The sequence below is a fragment of the Oncorhynchus mykiss genome, chromosome 26 (assembly GCF_013265735.2).
Source record: "Oncorhynchus mykiss isolate Arlee chromosome 26, USDA_OmykA_1.1, whole genome shotgun sequence".
Classification (NCBI taxonomy): Eukaryota; Metazoa; Chordata; class Actinopteri; order Salmoniformes; family Salmonidae; genus Oncorhynchus; species Oncorhynchus mykiss.
In genome coordinates this window covers 23,473,466-23,500,532 of record NC_048590.1, presented here as the reverse complement: position 1 = coordinate 23,500,532, position 27,067 = coordinate 23,473,466, and the positions used below count along the sequence as shown (strand labels likewise).

At 42.0% G+C, this 27,067-nt stretch overlaps 1 protein-coding gene across 3 annotated transcripts in view; it reads right to left on the bottom strand.

The window, feature by feature from the left end:
* LOC110506438 (protein FAM189A1) overlaps window positions 1-26,327 on the bottom strand; it is a 173,998-nt gene extending 147,671 nt beyond the window's left edge. Inside the window, exon 1 of one of the 3 annotated variants that reach the window (XM_036963964.1) lies at window positions 25,437-26,327. In XM_036963964.1, coding sequence (XP_036819859.1) covers window positions 25,437-25,661 — 225 coding nt within the window. In that variant the 5' untranslated portion in view covers window positions 25,662-26,327. The remainder of the gene's footprint in view (window positions 1-25,436) is intronic. The other 2 variants (XM_021586042.2, XM_021586041.2) reach the window with 2 other exon arrangements.
* Between the last annotated feature and the right edge of the window lie 740 nt (window positions 26,328-27,067).

The window sequence follows — 27,067 nt, the reverse complement described above, 5'->3', positions numbered from 1 at the left end:
ACCCTTTGACCGGTAGAATTTGTCTTCAGGGCACAGAGCCATCAATGGAACCTTTTCTCTCTTTCCTCATCTGACTCTCCAGCTGAACCAGTAACTTATTTGGCTTCCTAAATTGCACTCATTTAATTCTAAATGGCTATAACCAGAAAGGGATACATAAATCCTGGAAGTGTATAACTTGTGGTGCTCCGCCCATACATTTAAATTAAGATATTATTTTCAAATTCCAAGGGCATAGGGTATATGGGAGCTCTTGTTGCAAAGGTAACACTTTTCTTGTTTCCATTTGCATTCCCTTTTTCCTTTTCACAATCTTGTACTCGTTTCTAAATGACTCTCAGCCCAGTCGTAGTTCTCCTTGCGAATCTCAAGGGGAGACAGGGAGATCAAGACAAGAGAGAAACACTTCTCATCCTTACTTTTTCATTTACTCTACACCATTTAACTCCTGCTCTTTCTCCTTCTCTGCCTGTGTCTTTGAGTTCAGGGGTCTAGCTATATACTGTGATATAATAGTAATATACAAGAAGCTGAGAGATGGAGGAAACAGCACTGACTCCTGCTGTTAAATGCGTGTCTGCTCTGCAGTGTGTTGGAGCCATGTGTTCAGTGAAGGGAGTGGATCCTGACAGACACCCAGGGAGGAGGGAGCAGAGACTGAGCAGCCGGCCACGGACAGACAGCCAGGATGAAGGGAAGTCATAACTCACTACTCTGCTCTGTTGCTCAAACACACACTCGCCCCACCCCAACACCAAACACTGCTAATCTCAGCACAAAAAAGAGCCCCCCAGTCCACGCTTCCATTGATCTCCTATTGTACATAGCAGGGTGGGACAACAATAATGCTTAGTTGGGATAGGAAGTATAGTTACAACTCAATACTGAAACTAGCACTAGAGCCAACTGTAAACTACACTGTCTAGTGAAGTGAGACCTGCTCTCTCTTAGTGTGCTGAGTCAGCACATAACAAACAGAGACACATGAACTGCTGTACAGTATGTGTCAGTCTTCTCTTCGTGTTTATTTGACCAGGTTGTCACGTTCTGATCTCTATTTCCTTTATTTTGTCGTTATTTAGTATGGTCAGGGCGTGAGTTGGGGTGGGCAGTCTATGTTTGTTTTTCTATGATTTGGAGATTTCTATGTTTCGGCCTAGTATGGTTCTCAATCAGAGGCAGGTGTCATTAGTTGTCTCTGATTGAGAATCATACTTAGGTAGCCTGGGTTTCACTGTTTGTTTGTGGGTGATTGTTTCTGTGTCTGTTCACCACACGGTACTGGTTTCGGTTATTTACGTTACGTTTATTGTTTTTTTATTTTAGTGTTCAGTTTGTCTTTAAAATAAACATCATGAACACTTACCACGCCGCATCTTGGTCCTCTGAACCTTCTCGCTTCTCCTCCTCAGAGGAGGAAAACCGTTACACAGGTAGATAATTGAGAACACATTCTTTTACAATAACAACCTGACCTGAGTATATGAAATAACGAGAGAAAAGTTTCCTCAGTTTATAGTTTGATTACCTCTGCAGTGAGTCCCACCCTCCATATAGTGTATTATAAAGAACATCCCAATGGGCAAAAACTGGTTGAATCAACGTTGTTTCCACATCATTTCAACCAAAATGTGATGATGCTGAATCATTATGGAAAACTGATTGGATTGCTACAATCAACGTACGTTTTTTTTTTTTTTTTTACCCAACTTTCAACGTAAACCCAATGACATGGTGACATTTGTGGTTGATTTCACGTTCAATTCAAATTAGTTGACAACTCAACTAAATGCAAAACAAAACTAGACGTTGAACTGAAGTCTGTGCCCAGCGGGATATTTAATGCTCTCATTACAATAGTTAATGGCATGTTCCAGCCTGCCTCTGGAACTTAATGATGTGTAAACCTCCCAGACAAGTGAGTGCATGGCCATTGACACTGACACCAAAGTAAGCAGAAGGAACTGTCTTTTCTACTGACTACTATGAACAGGAAGGGGCTCTAGTCAATACAAGAAAAAGATGAGCACACAACCTAAAGCTTCCTATTATTTTCTGTGGATCTGTGAACACAGGTGTTTCTGGGAGATATTGACTCTTCTAATCAATGAGTACTGTGTGTGTGTGTATATGCATGCAACACATGCTGTTTCTATAAACCCATGCAGCTGAAACATAATCCTCCCAATGGGATAACTTTGACCTTTTTCTCTATGCCTTCCCTTTCCTCTTTTCTCTTTCCCCTCCAGTGGGTGAATTGACTCTCCCCATGCACACACCATGAGCTCCCCGTGCCAGGGCTCTATTCAGTGGTCTGCAGACCTGCTGTCACGTTCCAGACTGCCAGGCCACTTCTAAAGAAGTGCAAACATCAACCGGTCTGTCAGACAACACCCTTATGACAGAGGTTGACACGTAGAGCACAACATGAGGAGAGGCCCAGCCAACCTTGATCCGGAGGATCAAAATAGGAATATTTCTAAGACGTGATATACTACAGGCAGATTTTGGGTGTGTGAATGGGTGTGTGACAGACGAACATTCACAGATAGACACACAGACAGACACATAGACAAACACATTTCTCTCCACAATAAACACATTAAAGCTTTTCGCGACACACCACACTGCAACCTTATACAAAGGAAACCTCAACGGAAGCTGCTGCAACACGTTAAAAAAAAAGCCAGATCAGGGAATGGGTGGCCTGGGGCAGTGTTACAGTATAGAGGGCAGGGTGGAGGGGAATATGAGCCCAGTGCACTACATCTAGTGGAACTCAAGACAGGGAACCAAGCTTTTCTAACTTCTGCACAGTAAATTTATCACACCGTAGGCAGACCAAACCACAGAGAGAAGTTCAACGGTCTTTTCATCAGTGTTTTGACAAGTCGTGAGCTAATAAACACGGCACACAGATGTTTAAATGCTCTACATCAATTTCACTGGTTAGAAATGGCTGAGAACGTACGGTGCTGCTGATACTGCTGTGCTGAGAGATTTCAGCAACAGAAAGAAAAATTACATTTAAATCCATTTCTGCCTTTAGCAATCATTGAAAAGAAAGAAGCCCTTGACAGTTTGTGACTGAATCATCAACGCTTTGTACCAATTACCACTAATGAAGGAAAGGCTTTCATCACATCAATCAGGGTCAATATTTGAAGGCCAGAGTGTTATATGGTAGATTACAAACTGGCTGGTTCGAGCCTGAATGCTAATTGGCTGACAGCCGTGGTATATCAGACCGTATATCACAGGTATGACAAAACATGTATTTTTACTGATCTAATTATGTTGGTAAACAGTTTATAATAGCAATAAGGTACCTTGGGGGTTTGTGGTATATGGCCAATATACCATGGCTAAGAGCTAAGAACAGCCCTTAGCCGTGGTATATTGGCCACATATCACTGGAATAGCACTGATGGGCTGATATCAGAGGCATGGGAAGCATCAGAACTCAGCCATCAACAACAATCTGATGGACAGCCAAAGTAATCAGAAGTAATAGTGGCTAACAGCACCTTACTATAAAGCATGGCTGGGCTTCACTCGTTTAACTCTGAGCCTCATTACATTAGATTAGGTAGTCACAGTAGTCACCCACCATTGATTTATTTGAGCATTTTTGGTTCCAGGTAGAACCATTCTTGATCCATGTGGAACCCTTTCCATAGAGGGTTCTACCTGGAACCAAAAATGCGTATACAAAGGGTTCTCCTATGCAAGGTGATTATAGTCAATATTTATTTATTTTTCTAAACTGGAAAAAGTATTTAGTTAACCAAAACCAAAAACATTTGAAAAAACTAAAACTATACTGAAACTATTATGTTTGACTGCAAATCTAACTAATATTAAATAAAAACCACCACCAATTATGTTTAGTTATAGCTTTTTCGTTTAAACTTTGGGCAAAATATAATGGGATTTCTTTCGCTAACTCTGAAACTAAAACTAAATAATATAAAAACAAAATAGAAATGTTTTTATGAACTGAAACTAAATAAAAACGAATAAATCAAGTCTGAAAATGAACTGAAACTAAACTCATTTTCAAATAAATATCTAAAAACGAATAGAAAAAAATGAATATTAAATTATAAAACTATAATAACCATGCTCCTATAGATACAAACAAAGAACCCTTTTTTCGAAGAGTGTATACTTACAAAGGAGAAGTGCAGTATTAAAATTAATTTGGAATCAATGGCTAGACTTGACAGTTCATGCAGCTATAGTATTCTGATCATAGCGATCTGATCATGGAATTCCAAACGTGTCATGAATCTACGCCTACATTTAAATGGGTCTACCGTGTCCACAGTGTGTCTGGATTCCCTTTTCCTGCTTTATATCCAAATGCCAGTATGCATTCTACAAACAGTTGAATAGGCAAAATATGATAACACAACAACTGATGGCAGTAAGCTAACTACGGTAGCAAACTAGCCAGCTGACCTCTGTAGCTAGCAAGCAACGCTAAAGGGATTGCAAATGGGTTAACATAACTCTAGCCAAACAAATCATTGTTTTTCTGAATATTAGCTATCTGGCTAGCATTTATGAGGCCAGCAAACACATTCCTCACACGCTAGGAACGTATTTCCTCCAACATTATAATGAAAAGGTGCCTCTCGGTCTGAAAACACAAGTTTTCTGGAGATTTGTGGGAGGAGTGCTGATGACGTCACCCACTGTGTGAGCTTTTTCAGACAGGAGAAATCTGCACATAATGCATCCCTGACCACACAATCAGACACCAAAGTGACATTTGTGCGTCTAGACCGGCCTTTTCAATACGATCTTCGTATTCTGATAGCATGTAAGTGTCAATTGTAGACACAACCAATGACACCTAAGGGCCAGCTCAGTCCCCCATGAGGGTACAGCACATGAGCTCATCACAAGAGAAGCCATCATAAGCGAGACCAAACCTGTAGTAACCAATTCAATGATTTATCAACACAGATCACATGAAACTAGCAGGTCAAATTAAAACTAAAAACACAACATAAACCCAATAATTGATTGGGATCCATCTAATTAATTGATCAATGCTTGGTCAATACAGACCGGTTTAACCTTGAGGGCTCTGTAAGCAAATGCGGTAATTGAGATTTCCCCTAAGGAGAACCATCGATCTAAAACTGAGAGTCCAGAGTCCTACAGCCTTTTAACACTGGCCCTGGCTGAATGACTGGCCTGGTTATAGGACTGACTAATGAATTAGGCTTTCCATTGGGCTATATATCATTCAGGAGTAAGGACTCAGGACTGTAGCCAGCGACCAGCTCTCTAGGCTTGTGTGTCCATGAGATGACCTGAGAGAGTTGCTACTGTATACATTTATGTTAGGATTCATCTCTTTTCTTCGATTGACATAGCTACTGCCGTGCTGACATGGAACTTGTGGGTCATCTCATTCATGTTATTTACATTCACACAAGCAGTGAGCTTCAAGGCTTGTTTCAGGTGCAACCTAAGGTCAGAGCGTCCGGCTGCAACATTTCAGACCAAATATTTACAAATGGGTCAGTAAACAATATCAGTGTGGATGTAAAATAGAGCTGAGAAAGGAGACACTCGCCCTGCAGGTGCACAGTAGGCCTACTGCTCAGCAGAAATATAAAACACCACACGCAAACCTCACCGGCCAAGTTGCGTGCGTGAGAGTTCTAAAATAAATGTACACATACATGTTATTCAATCATTTCACCCACGCCACTCGCGCACGTGAGCGAGAGTCTGCCGAGCACTGCAAGTCCCCTCCTTATTGGATATCAGTAAAATTCAAACCCACGTGGATGCTTGAAAGACAAATGAGAAGAGATTGATTAAAGATAACTAAAAACAAACTAGGCTTCCCTTTTTATCTGTGGATTAATTGTTGGGAGTATAGAAACACACCATTTTGTATGACTCCGGGTCAAAATTCTACAAAGAACCAGCTAAAAAGTGGACCCCATGCATGTCTGGTAAAATAACAACCCAGTGTTCATCTCCCAGGACAGCTAAACATCCGTGGGTGTTTCATGTGTCTTTCGACCTTCCCCCAAATGAATATAGTTGGTTCACAGTTGGCTTTGATATTTTAACCTGCGTGTCATGATCGCATCTGGTGTGGATGGACAAAATCATAGCGTGGATGCATATGCACGTGGCCAGTGTAGTCCGCATGCAAGACCTTCATATGGAACATTATGCTGTTATACACCGTCCCTGCCATCCCCTCACATAGCGGTAAAGAGCTTCTACCGTGCTGCACATGAGAGCTGACCTTGATACTGGAGCTCTCTCGTGGCTGAACACTCTTTCACCTGAAATACAGAGCAGCTCCAATCCATCTTCCGTTATCCATTGCCCAGTCCTTTACCATTACACAAAGCTGACAACAGCTGTAGCATCAGAGTATTAACTAACAGTCACTGCTCTGCTCTAATCAAAGGCAGTATCCTCTTTCTGTGGTGTTATGAAGTTTAACCACGCAGGGAGAGAGGCATTCCAGTGAGCCCATCCCTCCCAGGCGCCAGTAATTTGGCAATTAGTATGCAACAAATTTAATTCAGAGGAATACTCTAAACCACTATGGATGTCTCCCATTTGTCTGGTCACAAGAGAGCTATGACTCACTTATATCAAATACAAATGAATGTGTATCCAATAATATATAAAACATATTCAGATGTAATGCAATGCAATTTATTCTGATTTCATTGTGAGAAGTAGTACACTACTATTTGAATACTATTCAGATATTACATTGTTTGTAGTTGAGACAGTGAATGGTGAGCAGAGCAGTACCAGGGTTTGAGTTTCAGTGAGGTCTGAAGTGTTTTGAAAGTTGAAGCTCATTTACTACATTTCATTAAAATGGTATTCAGAGAACAGTAAAAACATGCAACAAGGATCCGAGGCATTATCGCCTTGGCTGGTGTAGGTTCATTCACCTCAGTCGATCTACAAACACATACTATATTAGCTATACAATTGTGTTATACCCCTGAAAGGGGGGAAATAGGAGAAAAGATTCACACTGACACCTAGCATCAGCGACTGTCCAGTCAGTTGTAATGATGAATTACATAAAATCCATCAATTCTTTACATAGATATCTCTTTTCTCAAATTACTAGTGTTCACATTTGTCTTCCTAGGCATTACTAATCAAGCTCCACACAAACAGACATCAATGACAGATTAATATCAGTGATGTAGTGGTAAAAAAAGGTAGGTAATGGCAGGTCAAATATGAACTCCAGTGGGTGATTGAGATAAGTCGAACAACAACCGATATAAACTAAATGGTATTTCATTTTTAGAACTGTGTTGTTTTCATGTTGATAGCATTTTAATGTCGGCCTATAGGGAAAATAGGCCCTATTGAAACATACAGTGCCTTGCGAAAGTATTCGGCCCCCTTGACCTTTTGCCACATTTCAGGCTTCAAACATAAAGATATAAAACTGTATTTTTTTGTGAAGAATCAACAACAAGTGGGACACAATCATGAAGTGGAACGACATTTATTGGATATTTCAAACTTTTTTAACAAATGAAAAACTGAAAAATTGGGCGTGCAATATTATTCAGCCCCCTTAAGTTAATACTTTGTAGCGCCACCTTTTGCTGCGATTACAGCTGTAAGTCGCTTGGGGTATGTCACTATCAGTTTTGCACATTTTTTCCCATTCCTCCTTGCAAAACAGCTCGAGCTCAGTGAGGTTGGATGGAGAGCATTTGTGAACAGCAGTTTTCAGTTCTTTCCACAGATTCTCTATTGGATTCAGGTCTGGACTTTGACTTGGCCATTCTAACACCTGGATATGTTTATTTTTGAACCATTCCATTGTAGATTTTGCATCATTGTCTTGTTGGAAGACAAATCTCCATCCCAGTCTCAGGTCTTTTGCAGACTCCATCAGGTTTTCTTCCAGAATGGTCCAGTATTTGGCTCCATCCATCTTCCCATCAATTTTAACCATCTTCCCTGTCCCTGCTGAAGAAAAGCAGGCCCAAACCATGATGCTGCCACCACCATGTTTGACAGTGGGGATGGTGTGTTCACGGTGATGAGCTGTGTTGCTTTTACGCCAAACATAACGTTTTGCATTGTTGCCAAAAAGTCAATTTTGGTTTCATCTGACCAGAGCACCTTCTTCCACATGTTTGGTGTGTCTCCCAGGTGGCTTGTGGCAAACTTTAAACAACACTTTTTATGGATATCTTTAAGAAATGGCTTTCTTCTTGCCACTCTTCCATAAAGGCCAGATTTGTGCAATATACAACTGATTGTTGTCCTATGGACAGAGTCTCCCACCTCAGCTGTAGATCTCTGCAGTTCATCCAGAGTGATCATGGGCCTCTTGGCTGCATCTCTGATCAGTCTTCTCCTTGTATGAGCTGAAAGTTTAGAGGGACGGCCAGGTCTTGGTAGATTTGCAGTGGTCTGATACTCCTTCCATTTCAATATTATCGCTTGCACAGTGCTCCTTGGGATGTTTAAAGCTTGGGAAATCTTTTTGTATCCAAATCCGGCTTTAAACTTCTTCACAACAGTATCTCGGACCTGCCTGGTGTGTTCCTTGTTCTTCATGATGCTCTCTGCGCTTTTAACGGACCTCTGAGACTATCACAGTGCAGGTGCATTTATACGGAGACTTGATTACACACAGGTGGATTGTATTTATCATCATTAGTCATTTAGGTCAACATTGGATCATTCAGAGATCCTCACTGAACTTCTGGAGAGAGTTTGCTGCACTGAAAGTAAAGGGGCTGAATAATTTTGCACGCCCAATTTTTCAGTTTTTGATTTGTTAAAAAAGTTTGAAATATCCAATAAATGTCGTTCCACTTCATGATTGTGTCCCACTTGTTGTTGATTCTTCACAAAAAAATAAAGTTTTATATCTTTATGCTTGAAGCCTGAAATGTGGCAAAAGGTCGCAAAGTTCAAGGGGGCCGAATACTTTCGCAAGGCACTGTATGTTCCTAACCTGTTTGATAAGATGAATACAGATTTTCTCAGGGGACCCCACATGGGGCCCCAACCCCAAGTTTGGGAACAACTGTACTAAACTCTCTCTCTCTGCTTCCTACTGGATGCATTGCAGCCTTCCTCAGCCTCACCACTGAGCACCACATCCTTGTATGTCTCAGGTGCCACCTCTCTGTAAAGCAAAGTTCAGATGAGAACTTAGTAGCCTATTCTTTGCTCCTTCTGAGGTAGGCTCCGTTTAACGCTAACTTCTTACTTCATCCTAGCTGGTTAAGTAATACTAGGGATGTCTCTAGACACGGCAAGAGTTGTGGGACGGTTTTAAAATCTTTTTTTTTTTTTTTTAAATCTTTTTGTCCGGCATCTGACAAACACACTGTCAGCAGTGTCTCTAGTTGCCTACTTGATCCGACTCCGAGCTGGGGTAGTTTGTTTCATGTCTCAGGCCATCGGTGTCACGCCCTGACCTTAGAGAACCTTTTATTTCTCTATTTTGGTTAGGTCAGGGTGTGACTAGGGTGGGTAGTCTAGTTTTTTATTTTCTATGTTGGCCTGGTATGGTTCCCAATCAGAGGCAGCTGTCTATCGTCGTCTCTGATTGGGGATCATATTTAGGCAGCCTTTTCCCACCTGTTGTTTGTGGGATCTTGATTTTGTATTGTTTCTTTTTAGCCCTACAAAGCTGTACGTTTCGTTTTGTTACTCTTTATTGTTTTGTTGCTGGTTCACATTAATAAATATGATGAATGCCATCAACGCTGCACCTTGGTCCAATCCTTCCAACAACGATCGTTACAATCGGCCTGTGCCGCGAGAGAGCGCAGTTAGCTGTTTGAGAGAGTGGTGAAAGTGCTGCTAAAAAGGCAAATCCATGAGGCAAATCTGGGGGACGCAGGTGAAAATAATGAACAAACCAATGTTCATGATCCCACTCGTTCGCAAAGAGGCAGGCACGATTATAACTCAGTCAGATCAAGAATATAAGCATTCTGAGATTTGATAAACACTGGGAGAAATATTTATATGTCGACCCATAGGCTAATTTATTATTTTTTATTGTTTATAAAATATATATTTTTATTAGAATAAATTAAGAGTTCCAGGCCTCGGTTTCCTCATTATGTAGTTACGGCTCTGATGGTGAGTGTTTCATGCATTATTCAGGATCCATTGGCTTTTCCTTGGTCGAGAACAGCCCAGCTCTGATTGCTCCAAAGATGACAATGGTTTCATGTCTTCCATTAACTTTCTCTTTTCGTTATTTTCCATGAAGCATGCCCAAATCATTCAATCACCAATGGGTTATTCAATCACTGGACACCTGGGGAAAGAAGACATAACTTGGTGAAATGTTCACCTTGGCAGAGTAATACGCTTCTTTATAATAGTATTATTATGTCATCTGTGGGCACTGCAAATATTGTGCTAATTGAATATGAAGCCTTTGGCTTCTTCTCTATTCTTCTTAAGTCTAAAGGAAAAGATAAAGGAAAATGGAATTCCTCTTCAACGCACTGAGCAAACAGCTTAAATGGCCCATTTAAATTCAACACAAACAATATATTCCTATCAAAGTGATAAAACTGCCTCAACCCTCCAGTATGGGGCCATTCTCCATTGGGGATCACTGGCCCCAAAAAGCTCATATTTGAATGACATTTGAATTATCTTATCCATTTCATCCATAAAACAGTGGCTATTTACCGCCTGTAGTTCACGGTGGTTCCTCTGTGGTGGCGATGAAGGATGAGAGAGAGAGAGAGAAAGAGGGAGGTGTAGAGAATCAGATCTCCTCAGGGAACCTAGCCAATGAACAGCACATAGACCTTCTTCACTTCACACATGAATTACAATGGCAGTTGTCTGTGATAGATTTTCCCATCAGTTCTCAGGTACCTGGCTGGCCAGTGCCCTTCTCTCCTGCTCTCCTGCTTTCTGCTTGGCTATTCCCCTCAGGATTCTGGAGCCCAGCGCTTCTCAGCTGTCTGCCCAATCTACAGCAGAACCCCACTACATGACATCTCCATTACCCCCCCCAAAACACACACACACACACACACACACACACAGAGTCTCAGACAAAGAGGAGCAGGAAGAGTGCTCCCCTGTTCGTGCACACCACAACAAAGGAGCCTAGACAGAAATCCAACCCCATCACTTACAAGATGCAAACTCAATCAGCAACCGTTAATCATGTCATGTGCTGCTGGGACTAGCATTCATGTCTGGAGACACATAACCTACTGTACAGTACGTACACAGAGAGAAGATGGTATGTTATGCACAAGCAAAGCCATATATAAAACCATAGGGAAGAAACGATCTCAATGTCCAACTGAGGGTAAAAACAACGATCTCTCCTCACAGAGGTACAGTATATCTCATAGCAGCTCGTTTCTCTGCCTGTTTAGTGCAGGGTAATGACGTGATGAAGTGGTTGGTGGGTGGGTAAATTGGCCACTGCTCAGAGACGAAAGCCATTCTCTCCCACACAGAGCAGAGCATTACCCCCTCAGCCCTGTGTGTCATCCGCTGCACTCCTCGTCACATTATGGCCATGGTGGCGGAGATTTCAGGATGTGGGATTGGAGTCAGATGTCGAATAAAACCTACAGTTAGACATGCAGCCCAAAACAATCCTAAAGTATACACACAGCAATGGGGCCGGATACACATACTATGTACACACTTATGACACATACACTACACTAACAATGCTGTAGCAGCCGGCAGATGTCTGTGTTCCTGAATAAACTGATAGAGAGAGAGGCTCAGCATGGTGCTAGTATGTACAGTTGAAGTCGGAAGTTTACATACACTTAGGTTGGAGTCATTAAAACTAGTTTTTCAACCACTCCACACATTTATTGTTAACAAACTATAGTTTCGGCAAGTCGGTTAGGACATCTACTTTGTGCATGACACAAGTAACTTTTCCAACAATTCTTTACAGACAGATTATTTCACTTATAATTCACTGTTTCACAATTCCAGTGTGTCAGAAGTGTACATACACTAAGGTGACTGTGCCTTTAAACAGCTTGGAAAATTCCAGAAAATGATGTCATGGCTTTAGAAGCTTCTGATAGGCTAATTGACATGATTTGAGTCAATTGGAGGTGTACCTGCAGATGTATTTCAAGGCCTACCTTCAAACTCAGTGCCTCTTTGCTTGACATCATGGGAAAATCAAAAGAAATCAGCCAAGACCTCAGAAAAAAAAAATCTACAACTCTACAAGTCTAGTTCATCCTTGGGAGCAATTTCCAAACGCCTGAAGGTACCACGTTCATCTGTACAAACAATAGTACGCAAGTATTCCAAAGTTGTGGCAAAATGGCTTAAGGACAACAAAGTCAAGGTATTGGAGTGGCCATCACAAAGCCCTGACCTCAATCCCATAGAACATTTGTGGGGAGAACTGAAAAAGTGTATGCGAGCAAGGAGGCCTACAAACCTGACTCATTTACACCAGTTCTGTCAGGAGGAATGAGCCAAAATTCACCCAATTTATTATGGGAAGCTTGTGGAAGGCTACTCGAAACGTTTGACCCAAGTAAAAAAATGTAAAGGCAATGCTACCAAATACTAATTGAGTGTATGTACATTTCTGACCCACTGGGAATGTGATGAAATAAATAAAAGCTAAAATAAATCACTCTACTATTATTCTGACATTTCACATTCTTAAAATAAAGTGGTGATCCTAACTGACCTAAAACTGGGATTTTTTTACTAGGATTAAATGTCAGGAATTGTGAAAAACTGAGTTTAAATGTATTTGGCTAAGGTGTATGTAAACTTCCAACCTCAACTGTACTTGGCCTCGAACCAATAGAGAATTGTTACCTGCTCACGCTGGGGCTCAGTGCATTAGGAGCTCTGTATGAATCACACGATGGACTAGGCTAGTGGGCTGAATAAATGAGGGAGCGCGTGCCTATGGTGTAACTCCAAGCACCAGAGGGGCACTGGGCCTGTCAGCATCTGACACGCAGTACAAATCACCCTCCACCTTCCATCTGAACGAATTAGGCTCGGCATACACCCAGACACTTAAACAACTTGATTACTTATGCTCTCTCTCTCTCTCCCTGTCTCTCTCTCTCTCTTGCTTTCTCTCTCTCTTGCTTGCTCTCTCTCGCTCTCGCTTGCTCTCTCCAAGACTAGAGTTTAAGGTCTATAACAAACCAACTCAGTGTGACAGTATTGTGGTCGTTCCCCAACCTCCCCCAAAAAATCCCTACTGCTCGGGTGAGTAAATACTGTATAATGTTTTACACATCAAAGTAATCCTGAAGCAAGGGGTTATGTAGCAGTTTGACTAGTGAATATAATGTTGTGAATCTGTTCTAATACATTGATTCATGCAAGAAATCCCACAAAAGCATTTCCCCACCAGCGGTAATAGAGTGAAACAGGAAGCGGGGCTATTTCTAATGCTAACACCATTCGGAAGTGGGACACTGAATTCTCTCTCTGGGTTTTCAACATCCACTCTCCAACAGGTAGTCAGCAGCAGCCAGTCGGCAACAATATAATATTATCAGACTATTGATGTATGTTCTCAAGTGGGTGTAACACAGCGCCACTGGAGAGTAGAGCAGAGCTCCTGAACAGAACAGGATATCCTCTGAGCTCCTGTTCTGTTGGCCCGGGCCAGAGAGCTACCTGAAGACCTGTTCGGAATCAGTGAAGCTGTCTTCACTCACACACACTTACAGTCACAGGCCTGGATATCAGCTGTGAGCAGGACACACCGTTCACTGTGGCTACTCTACTCCACAGAACTTTGTGTGAGACAGAGGAGACACTCAATCTGTCTGCTGGATTTACATCCAACTTTAACGCAATCTCTCATTCCTCTCATTCTTCTTCTCCCAGTTTTACTGGAGTGAGTTATGGAGCCAACCAAATCATATTAGAACCAGCACACAAGTCAGGGAGGGGAACAGATCTGTCTCTGCCCGTCACACACTATTGAGATGGATTCAACATTCAGACGGCTGGCTTTTAAGAGTTGCTCAGACGCAGTCATGACATTTATGGTGCTGTTCATGTTAGTGGGTACAGCAATATGCAGTACTGAATAAGGACCGCTTGAGCAGCTAAAGCACCACCAGTCCCTCCTAATGCTTCGCATCTAACTGTTGTTATTCTAGTATAGATATGCTGTTGCTACTCTAATAAATAATTAACATCTGACAGATCTACAGTAGTTTGTCTCTATAAGGAATGTGTCATGGCCAGGCCAGAGGACATTTAGCATTGAGCTGTGGACTGCAGTCGATCTGTTCACAGCTCACCACAACCCACCACCCTGCTGTCAATTCTCTCCCCTCACTGACGTTCCCTGAAAAGAGCTATTATTGGCTTGGCAAAGGTTTCTTCAATCGATTGCTGCCTTTTCTTCTACTTATTGCTTTCTCAATAAGATTAACAATCTTTCTGACATGACATTTCCACACGTTATGCAAAAGATTTATGGATGATAAATATTTCATAGGTCTATTAGTTTTGGAATAGCGCTACAGTATATAAACCCATTCCATTCATTCCACCATCCAAACAGTAGTACAAGTGTTTAGCTAATTAGCAAGATGGTAGATCACACACAAAGTGGCAGAGGACGACACACTGATTTGTTCGTCCAGAAATCTACTCTGCATGTGTGGTCTAAAAGCCATGTATACTGATCCCCCGTGCTGCCTGTCGCCCCGCTGTGGTCAGCGACAGAGCCCAGGCTCTTTGTGTCTGGATGCTGATAGGGGTGGAGGAGCAGGGTGGAGAGAGGAGAGAGAGGGGCATGTTTAGAGACAGTGTTCATTTCTTCACTCTAATCAGGCAGTCTGAAAATACAGAATACCTATTCTGGAGAAGTGCTCCACCTCTGGGGAGCGGAGTGATGGGCACTGACCCAGAAACACTGGTTTGTTCTGGGCTGCCACTTACATCAGGGCAGACTCCAACGTGGAGGAAGCAAAGTAAAACCATCCTTACTGGCCACTAACAGTAAACTTGTATAGTACGAACACAGTATAATACACACAGAGCAATAAAGCAGCATTAAAAACGGAACAATCAGTATAGCAGTGGCAGTCGATACCATTTAAGATGAGGGAGGACGATGATTGTTTTCGTTTTTTTTTATATACAGTGGGGAGAACAAGTATTTGATACACTAAAGAATTTGCAGGTTTTCCTACTTACAAAGCATGTAGATGCCTGTAATTTTTATCATAGGTACACTTCAAGTGTGAGAGACGGAATCTAAAATCCAGAAAATCACATTGTATGATTTTTAAGTAATTAATTAGCATTTTATTGCATGACATAAGTATTTGATCAACTACCAACCAGTAAGAATTCCGGCTCTCACAGACCTGTTAGTTTTTCTTTAAGAAGCCCTCCTGTTCTCCACTCATTATCTGTTTTAACTGCACCTGTTTGAACTCGTTACCTGTATAAAAGACACCTGTCCACACACTCAATCAAACATACTCCAACCTCTCCACAATGGCCAAGACCAGAGAGCTGTGTAAGGACATTAGGGATAAAATTGTAGACCTGCACAAGGCTGGGATGGGCTACAGGATAATAGGCAAGCAGCTTGGTGAGAAGGCAACAACTGCTGGCGCAATTATTAGAAAATGGAAGAAGTTCAAGATGACCCTCGGTCTGGGGCTCCATGCAAGATCTCACCTCGTGGGGCATCAATGATCATGAGGAAGGTGAGGGATCAGCCCAGAACTACACGGCAGGACCTGGTCAATGACCTGAAGAGAGCTGGGACCACAGTCTCAAAGAAAACCATTAGTAACACACTACGCCGTCATGGATTAAAATCCTGCAGCGCACGCAAGGTCCCCCTGCTCAAGCCAGTGCATGTCCAGGCCCGTCTGAAGTTTGCCAATGACCATCTGGATGATCCAGAGGAGGAATGGGAGAAGGTCATGTGGTCTGATGAGACAAAAATAGAGCTTTTTGGTCTAAACTCCACTCGCCGTGTTTGGAGGATAAGTACAACCCCAAGAACACCATCCCTACCGTGAAGCATGGAGGTGGAAACTCCGTAAGAAGCATCTCAAGGTCCTGGAGTGGCCTAGCCAGTCTCCAGACCTGAACCCAATAGAAAATCTTTGGAGGGAGCTGAAACTCCGTATTGCCCAGTGACAGCCCCGAAACCTGATCTGGAGGATCTGGAGAAGGTCTGTATGGAGGAGTGGGCCAAAATCCCTGCTGCTGTGTGTGCAAACCTGGTCAAGAACTACAGGAAACGTATGATCTCTGTAATTGCAAACAAAGGTTTCTGTACCAAATATTAAGTTCTGCTTTTCTGATTTATCAAATACTTATGTCATGCAATAAAATGCTAATTCATTACTTAAAAATCATACACTGTGACTTTCTGGATTTTTGTTTTAGATTCCGTCTCTCACAGTTGAAGTGTACTTATGATAAAAATTACAGACCTCTACATGCTTTGTAAGTAGGAAACACTGCCGATTTTGCAGGTTATCAAATACTTGCTCTCCCAACTGTATATTTTTTACTTTTACCACTTTTTCTCCCCAATTGGTTATTACAGTCTTGTCCCATTGCTGCAACTTCCCTTACGGACTTGGTAGACGTGAAAGTCGAGAGCCATGCGTCCTCCGAAACATGACCCTGCCAAGCCGCACTGCTTCTTGACACACTGCTCGCTTCCTCCTCTAACCCTATTACAGGGGCTGAGTCACTGGCTTACTGGTGCTCTTCCATGCCGTCCCTGGGAGGGTTGCGTCACTTGAGTGGGTTGAGTCACTGACGTGATCTTCCTGTCCGGGTTGGCACCCTCCTTGAGTTGTGCCGTGGTGGAGATCTTTGTGGGCTATACTCGGCCTTGTCTCAGGATGGTAAGTTGGTGGTTGAAGATATCCCTTTAGTGGTGTGGGGGCTGTGCTTTGGCAAAGTGCGTGGGGTTATATCCTGCCTGTTTGGCCCTGTCCGGGGGTACCATCGGATGGGGCCACAGTGTCTCCCGACCCCTCCTGTCTCAGCCTCCAGTATTTATGCTGCAGTAGTTTGTGTGTCCGGGGGCTATGGTCAGTCTGTTATATCTGGAGAATTTATCCTGTCTTATCCGGTGTCCTGTGTGAATTTAAGTATGCTCTCTCTAATTCTCTCTCTCTTTCTTTCTTTCTTTCTTTCTCTCGGAGGACCTGAGTCCTAGGACCATGCCTCAGGACTACCTGGCCTGATGACTCCTTGCTGTTCCCACTCCACCTGGCTGTGCTGTTGCTCCAGTTTCAACTGTTCTGCCTGCGGCTATGGAACCTTGACCTGTTCACTGGATGTGCTACCTGTCCCAGACCTGCTGTTTTCAACTCTCTAGAGAAAGCAGGAGCGGTAGAGATACTCTTAATGATCTGCTATGACAAGCTAACTGACATTTACTCCTGAGGTGCTGACCTGTTGCACCCTCGACAACCACTGTGATGATTATTATTTGACCCTGCTGGTCATCTATGAACATTTGAACATCTTGGCCATGTTCTGTTATAATCTCCACCTGGCACAGCCAGAATAGGACTGGCCACCCCTCATAGCCTGGTTCCTCTCTAGGCTTCTTCCTAGGTTCTGGCCTTTCTAGGGAGTTTTTCCTAGCCACCGTGCTGCTACACCTGCATTGCTTGCTGTTTGGTGTTTTAGGCTGGGTTTCTGTACAGCACTTTGACATATCAGCTGATGTAAGAAGGGCTTTATAAATAAATTTGATTGAAATTTGATAGGAAGCCAGCCGCACCAAGTGTTGGAGGAAACACTGTCCAACTGGCGACCAAAGTCGCTAGAGCACGATGGGACACAAAAATCCCAGCCAGCCAAACCCAACCCTAACCTGGATGATGCTGGGCCAATTGTGTGCAGACCTGGGTCTGTAGTGACACCTCAAGCACTCAAGTGCCTGAGTAGTTTGTATTAGCCACTTGGGAGCATGGCCATATTTCTATTACAGCATATTGGATGACTGTCAGTCATATTCCATTCACAAAGCTCAATGTAACATCAATAGGTTTAGGTTACTTCATGATACTTGAATTGTCCCTATACCCATCATGAGGTTGCCTCAACTTAGCAAATGAATGAAAGTTGACAATGTAGGTGCACAGGTTGAGAGAAAAACTTGAGTAATCAAGGTGACATACAGTGACACATTCAATATTGCCTTGCACACTCTTGCCTGCATCTAGCTGATCTATGCTGTAATTATTAGTTCAACAGTCGCAAACAAATTCAGGTATGTTTATCCTTTTTCGTTGCATTTGCTTATGTTTAAGAAATGTTTTTCAACAGAATCGGCGGAATGAATCACACAACACAGTTCAGCCACAAACAAACAGCATGATCATTTTGCTCTTTAATTCCTTCTTGCATCTACACACTCCTCATCTCACCTTTTCCCTTCGCTTGTGGATTTCAGTGCACAACACATCAGCTGTCTGTGACCAGGCGAAAAAAACATTCCAAGCCAAACCTTGATATCATAACCTCTAATCACTATCCGCTACACTATGCCTACATCATTGTCACCATATTAGCTAACTTCACAGTCTACATAGCTACTAGAACTAACGTGCTAGTAAACCTGCTACAATCCTGCAGTACAGTGTACATTCAGCATGCAGTTTAACAGTTGCACCGGTGGGCCCCGGTGCCAATAAATTAATACAACTCTGAAAGGTCCAGTGTTGGATAGCCATAGCATCCCTCTTCGTTTGAGCTGGGTGTTTGAGTAGGATAATTTAGCTAGCTGCATTCTCTAGATAAGTGAAAGTGAGAAAAAAAATACAACGAAATATAGTTAGCTCTCTCTCCTGCTTCTCCTTAATTTTTTAAGAAATTAATTTGTTAAAAACTGTTCAACTATTGTTTTTCTCTCTCTTTGAGTCGACTACTCACCCCATTTTATGCACTGCAGTGATAGTTAGCTGTAGCTTGTGCTTTCAGTACTAGATTAATTCTCTGATCCTTTGATTGGGTGCACAACATGTCAGTTCATGCTTCAAGAGCTCTGATAGGTTGGAGGGCGTCCTCTGGAAGTTGTCATAATTACTGTGTAAGCCTATGGAAGGGGGTGAGAACCATGAGCCTCCTAGGATTGGAATTGATTTCAATGTACCCAGAGGTGGATGGAAACTAGCTGTCCACCAGCTACACCATGGTGCTACTGTAACCGGTGGTGTACTGCACCGCTGTAACTCTGCGTTGTGTCTGGTTGATTGAGACTATAGACGTGGACTTTGGAGATCAGGTAGTTTTAATTAAGCAGAATTCACTCTCTGCATCCTGCATCTGCATCCAAAAGGAAATAAAACATTTCTAGAGCACATCTGTTCTGAGAATCGTCACCTCTTTCTACAACAGATGCACAATAGGAGGGACTAGGATCATTCGAGGAGCTAGCCATCGTTCACACATACAATAGCCTGCTAATACCTTAGCTAGCTATTAACCACATGTTGAATTCAGAATGTTGATATCATCCTAAAAAGTACAATTACAAGTGCATCTTAACAATACCATCCACTTATGAGTAACCTCTAAATATACAACATTATTCATGAACAAAACACTGTGTGTATGACTTTGTACTTAAAAGAATCAAACTTTTCTGAAGACAACAGAAAAAGGCTGCCTACCTCTCATAGTGCATCAAAATGATTTGAGCACGAGCACGCAGGGCAAAACGTAAGTACACACTCCCCTACTCCCAGGATGCAGGCATGCATAATAACAAATCAACACGACATATTAATATGAACCTGGTGAAATTCACATAGTACTTTAACAACTGTTACACTACCCTACAGACTTCTGTTGAGGCTAATGTAGACCTTCATTGCAAAAAAGTGTGATTTAATACATTATTTGGTGACATGAATATATTTAGTATAATTTTTATGTTTCACTATTTTTATCAAATTCACTGGGGACGATGGTCTTCTCCTTCCTCCTCTGAGGGTTCTTACACTTTTTGGGGGCATCTAAAGCTAATTTCCTGCATTTCTTCACCACCTAATATGGCCCATGGCCTTTTTAGCCATCTCTATTTAGAACAACAACAAAAAATAAGCAAAAATGCCCACAGTCATCAAGCTAGGTAAGATTATTATTAAATATCTTTAAGTGATTGATAAGACTGAACTAGATCAATGATATTTCAATAATCAATATTGTGTCGCACCTTTAACCAATAGACTAACAAATGAACAACTCTTACAAATAAAGTACAAATACTTTTGATTGTCTTTCTCAAGACATCCGCTATATCAAATTTCAGCCAGACAGCCCGAGCCACCTGCACGACCGACCCCCACCAGTCTAGTCAATAACTGAACTCTTGCCAACACAACTTCCTTTTTTATGTATGTCTCAAAGGAAGTTGAATAAAAACACACATACACCTACACACTAACACACAGAAACAGTACATCCTCCATATAATTAATATTGTAGGCCTAATAGTACTGTAGAGCTTATTTTACTTGCAAATAATATAGCTGGGTCACCCCGTCCTGTCTCTCGGGGTCCACCACCCTGCAGTGTCACATTCTAACATATCTCACTAAGCTTTAGGATCTTAGTGAAACATTCATTACTGGTTTCAGGTGTGTTACTCCAAGGCCAGAATGACAACCAACAGTATGGCAGGCCCCCAGTGTCAGGACTGAGCAGCCCAGCAGCTAGGGATTGCCTAAATAGGTACAGTATCTCCCCTTAAAATGGCATGTTTTCAATACAGACTCCTGTTGTACAGTATTCCATATAAGGCATCCAGACCTTATGAAAGTTGCCCAGTATACCCTTAATCTTGTAATAATTCAAATCTAGTGAGACATAACTTGACATTCCTGCCATCCATTGTGACATTGTGGGAGGATAAATGAATGGCAATGCATTGCTTAGCCGCTATAAATGCTAGGTTACACAGTTTCTTCTAATAACTTCTCCAGTATCCACATTTCCAAGCAAACAAAAACAGGGAGAAGAGAGGATCTGTAGACATGCTGAAATAAAATAAGATACTCTTTGCCAGAATTCAGCCAGCCTTCACAAGACCATAACATACGCAAATATGTCCCCTCCTCAAGCAGGATAATACCATTTCTGAGTGCATGATATTCAGTTTCACTGGCATATAGTACGTTCTGTGGATGGTCTTAAACTGTAGTAATTTGTGTCTGCGATTATATGAACATGACGGGGCATTCTAACATATCTGCATCCATTCATCATCATCAATAGCTTCTACCAGGTCTTTCTCACATTTTTGTTTTACATGTTTTGTGTCATCGGGAAAAGCCTCTACCAACCCATGGTATAGTTTGGAAATCAACTTTAGAGGTTTGTCAGACTGCCTTAAAATAGTTTCATTCTTTGAAGCGTCTGTCTTGTCCAGTGTTTGCTGCACAGAGAGAATAAAGTGTTGCATCTGCAAACATTCACCTCTGCTCCGTCAGACTGGTCTTCCCTGGCTGCCTGACCCTGCTAAGACCCCTGTCACCATCTGATCCTGCTCAGATGAGGCATGGCAAAGAATTACCTTGGTGTACATTTATACATTATATTATCCAAGAATAGAATCAATGGTTCAACAATTGAAATGACCATTATTCCCAGATCCCAGACTGTAGCATACCCATCAACTCAATATGGAACTTTGTATCCATTCACTGATCATTATAAGATACTGCAAAATCCACCTGAGCTACGTAGACTGGTCTTCCATGGCTGTCTGACCCTGCAGGAACACCTGTCACCATCTGATCCTGCTAAGATCACAAGAAAAGTGTTGTGTACTGACTGTGCAGAATATTGATCTTCAATCGCTGGTTTCATCATTTGATTCAGGTCAAGTGTGATTGAAGCAAAAATAATAGCAAAAGCTAGTGAGCTAGCTAGCTAATGTTAGCCAACATTTGACAAGCTCTAGCTAATGGTACAATGATACATCATCAAATGTACTTCTGTTGATAAGGGACAAAATAAAGGCTACAAAACATTTCCATATACACAACAGCTGGTAGATACTGCTACCTGACAGATAACTAGCTGTGGTAGCCACTAGCAAGCTACTAGTAGTTAATTCACTTCAGTCGAGAGGGGATGAAACATTAGCTAACATAACATGTCAGTTACACTACTAGCTCAGCACTGGGAATATATGCTATTTTTTCTGTCAATCAGTAGTTACCTTGCCAGCAAGATCAGACAACTAAAGAGTAGCCAGTTTCTGCTCTGCTTCCCTTTACAACTCAGAGAAAAAGCGCAACACAGACAGCAGCTGCCTCTGTTCATTTCTCCCGTGCTGGTCCTATACACCAGCCTTTCAGAAGCTTTGCCTTCACACAGCCTGTCCGCACACTCTGTGGTGTCCATGCGGTCCTAAATCCAACAGGCTGAATCCGAAAAATAGCCTACACGACCAATCTGAGGTGTCTGCATGGTCCTAAAGCACACCTGTGCCATGTTTTGTATCACATCTAAATGATTTCCAATTCATCGCAAAGATGTTCGATGGGGTCAAGGTCAGGGCACTATGCAGGCCAGTCAAGTTCTTCCATGCCGTTCTTGACAAACCATTTCTGTATGGACCTCGATTTGTGCACAGGGCATTGTCATGATGAAACAGGAAAGGGCCTTTCCCAAAATGTTGCCACAAAGTTGGAAGCACAGAATCGTCTAGAATGTCATTTTATCTGTTGCGTTAAGATTTCCCTTCACTGGAACTAAGGGGTCAAGCCCGAACCATAAAAAACAGCCCCAGACCATTATTCCTCCTCCTCTAGCATTCTCCTAGCATCCGCCAAACCCATATTTATCCGTTGAACTGCCAGATGGTGAAGCGTGATTCATCACTACAGAGAATTTGTTTCCAATGGCGGCGAGCTTTACACCACTCCAGTCAACGCTCGGCATTACACATGGTGACATTAGGCTTGTTACATTGTGACACTAGGCTGCTTGGCCATGGAAACCCATTTCATGAAAGTCCCGACAAACAGTTCTTGTGCTGACAGTTTGGAACTCGGAAGTGAGTGTTGCAACTTGAGGACTGACGGTTTTTACACACTTCACCACTTTGCGGCTGAGCCGTTGTTGCTCCTAGACGTTTCCACTTCACAATAACACCACTTATAGTTGACCGGGGCAGCTCTAAAAGGGCAGAAATTTGACGAACTGACTTGTTGGAAAGGTGGCATCCTATGCTAGTGCCACGTTGAAAGTCACTTCAGTACGGGCCATTCTACTGTCAATATTTGTTTATGAAGATTGCATGGCTGTGTGCTCAATTTTATACACCTGTTAGCAACGGGTGTGGCTGAAATAGTCGAATGCACTAATTTGAAGGGGAGTCCACATACCTTTGGCCATGTAGTGTACGTCTGTTGAGTGAGTGAACCCCAGGAATTGATCTCCAGGAGCATAGCCCGACCTGTGACCTTTCACCCCAAGGTTGCTTATCTCCGACAACACACAAACAAGCACACACACACACACACACATATCCCCTGTTCCAGAGACCACCTTTCACCCTCTGTACACTGCCTCAATTATCCCTCCATAATTAATGGAACTGCCTCCCAGCTTAATGTACTGGCTGGATCTCTGGCAGGAAATCAAGGAAGAGTGACTTCATAAATATTTAGAGAAACTGCAATGAAATTTTCAGGCGCAGAAAACAATGTCCCACTAAGACAATCTTTACAGTACACAATGAAAGCGAGAAGTTACTTGAAAGTGCATTTCTTGCTCATTGAACATTGAGCCGTACAGTTACATGTGTTGTTGTGTGTGTGTGAGAGAGAGAGAGAGTGAGAGAGAGAGAGAGAGAGAGAAAGAGAGAGAAAAAGTACTTTTAACACAAATTGGCAGGGAAATAGATTGATAAGACCACTCTCTCCACAGGGACTCTCTTCATAGGAAAAGTTAGACAAATATGACCAGCACCACATGGGTACGGGCATGTGCCAAGAACAGCCCTCATCACTAATGGCCCAGCTGCAAGCTAAGAACCTCTAACCTACAGACTTCCGCAGAGCCCAGGCTGGTCTCATAGACTAAATGTAACATAGTAAACAAAAATCTGCACACGTTTAGCGTTATCATCACAGTTATAGACCTGCAGCAAGTAGGCCTAACTGCATGCTTTTCATGATCATGACATCCAAACCAGTCTAATTGGAATGACTGGCAGCAGAGGCATAATCCTGATTTCACTGATGCAGGAAAGTAAAAGTAAGGCGTGTGATGTGTCATAAATTGTGTAATAGAATTACTGTCAACCTAAAATATTGTCCTATCATTATAAATACAGTTTATAGGGGGTTTATACCAATTTTCAGTATAAATAGCCTCTAAAATATTGGTAAACAGACCTTAAATGTCTCAATTTCTGTTTTATTTTAAAGCTGTGAGTGCTATTATATGATACAATCAGACTTGCTGCATTTACAACTTGTCTAAATTCTATCGTCAACTGATTTCAGTCAGTGTATGGCTGTGGATTGACTGCATTGTTTGAATGGAATGTTGGCATATTGGCAGTTAATTTGAATTTAATCGTTCCTCTAAAACTAGCTGGCTAGCTAGCTAACAAACATACAGTGCATATAATTTCTTCAAATTCATGATTTAAACAATATCTTATCACAGTACTGGCAAAACCATGGTTGACCAGCTCCCTGACCAAAATAGCTGACCGTTATCCCATAATAAGAAGGTTCATGTCCATTCTAGTATTCTAATTCCTAGTTCTATGTCCATAACATATCATACGAAATGGATGATGGACAACCACAAATTAATACATACCATCCCAAACATAACATATCATACAAACATAACATATCATATTAACTATATTACGTCTCCCCTGAGTCCAGGTTGCAAAGCCAGTATGTGAGACTCCCATCCATAAACAAGATGAGGGCCAAAATAGCACTCAGTGTTCTTGCTGAGAGAAATCCTTCACACAGTGCCTGATTATTTATTTTGAGCAATACTATTACAAACAAATTGCAACAAGATTACACAAAGAATGCAACTAATTAATCTTGCCTAAATGAGAGTAGATATTTCACAACGATAGGCCATCTGTAGCCTATACAACAAAATGCCAGATGAGAGCGTTTAAAACCACTGTTCAGTTGGTGACAGTCAAGAAATGAAATAATGAATGGCATTAATGTTGACTTTATAACGTCTGCATAATTTACACAAAAAAAAAAACACATGTCGAGCCAACTGGACATGTTTACCGGGTGTGAGCACGTGCCAGATCTATTTCCCGCGAAATGAGGCAAATGATAAACAACAGTAAATAGTGAGCCACAACATACACACATAAACCCACATGTTGGATGAATATTAATACTTAAATAAATACTTACAGAGAAACCTGCCCAAAATGGACACGAATGTCTGACCCTTGGTGAGGTAGTGAGGGCCAGAGCGGCAAAACTGACTGCCAAAATCAGACTTCCCAAAACCATCTGAGAAACTCCGAGAGAAAGCATGATCCGAGTCCGAGTCCGAAACTCCCTGAGTCTGGAGAGGCTACGGGACAGGGACGCGGGGCTGAGCGAACGACCTCGGGGCATTGCTTGGACTGGCATTATCACGAAGAAAACAGTTGATGTATCAGCTATCGAAAAAATAGGGTTAAGCTATTTCCATCAGCATCCAAAAGTGGTACCTAACAGCAAAGCAAGTAACCGATGTCCAAACGTTAAGCTTGATAAGCAACGGTGTCCAAAAAGCATATAACACCAGTCCTACTAAATGGTTCCTTTGAAAGAGACTCCATTAAATTGCATTAATTATCCCAAGATGCAGATGTGTAAATGCCTGTTATTCTGAAGGCTACAACAGTGTGATGGATGAGATGCGTAGTGACTTTCTTGTGCTGCTACCCAAATCGATTCCGCAAAAACACAGGATAACGAGCTATTAGGTAAGGTAACCGGGTTTTCGAGGAAAAGCTTGAGAAATGGTCCATCAAATCATAGTCCACGAGGATTCATTATACTTCCTTATTTTCATTGCTACAGGATACATTTTAAAGAACATCGGCAAGTAAAAACGTATAGCTGAAATGAAACGGGAATAATGTCACCCTTTTATGTAGGCTAGTATTCCACTGTCAAACGCGCAGCAGGTTACATGCAGAGAGAGCGTGGCCGTGGGTATGCTATTTCACACAGGCGCAGGGTTTTCACAGACGACAGCAAACTACCCGCGGCGGGAGGAGATGCAGCTAGCTACACGCTGTTCTTTGGTCGCTATACTGCGTAATGGGGACCTGTCACAATGCGTGTTTGGGGCGATCAATACTACGATGGTGCGGAGTGTTGAGGGGCCACTTCGCATCCCAAAAAATAGCCTCATGTGATTGCGTCTACAAATAATTAGACTATATGAACATTAAAAATATGACCATGCTCTTATCATTTGTGAAGCCATGCACTTATCATTTGAGTTATCTATGAATTATCGGAATTCAAATGACCAATTTCTCATACATTTCTTCAAATTATAGCCCCGAACCAAGTGTTAGGACTTGGACATAGGCCTAAAGATAATTTAGAGACAACAATAGTGAATGTCATTCCATCAAAATACAAATCCCAGCTATATGCATGTGAAACAGATGAATGACTCTACTTGGCTTTGGTTTGTAATAGCACAAAATCCGATGGATGACAACCTATCTATTCTCATTGTTGTGATTGTCCGAATACATTTAGAATATTGGGTGGTGGGTCCAAAAAATATATATTTGAATGATCCATCGATACTTCATACTGACAAGCCTACTTTATTAGATTCACAAAGGTTGAGAACCATCAACTGAGCTTAGGTACACTTTTAGTACATTGGGAGTAAAAACATGAATTTGCATTAAAACAAGTTTATATTATCCAGCTTTGTAAAAATGTACTTCATAATGCAGAGGTTAAAGACTTACAGTCCCTAATCTTTGAATACCAGCCTGCTGTGGTGCTGACCTTGTGGAGACCCA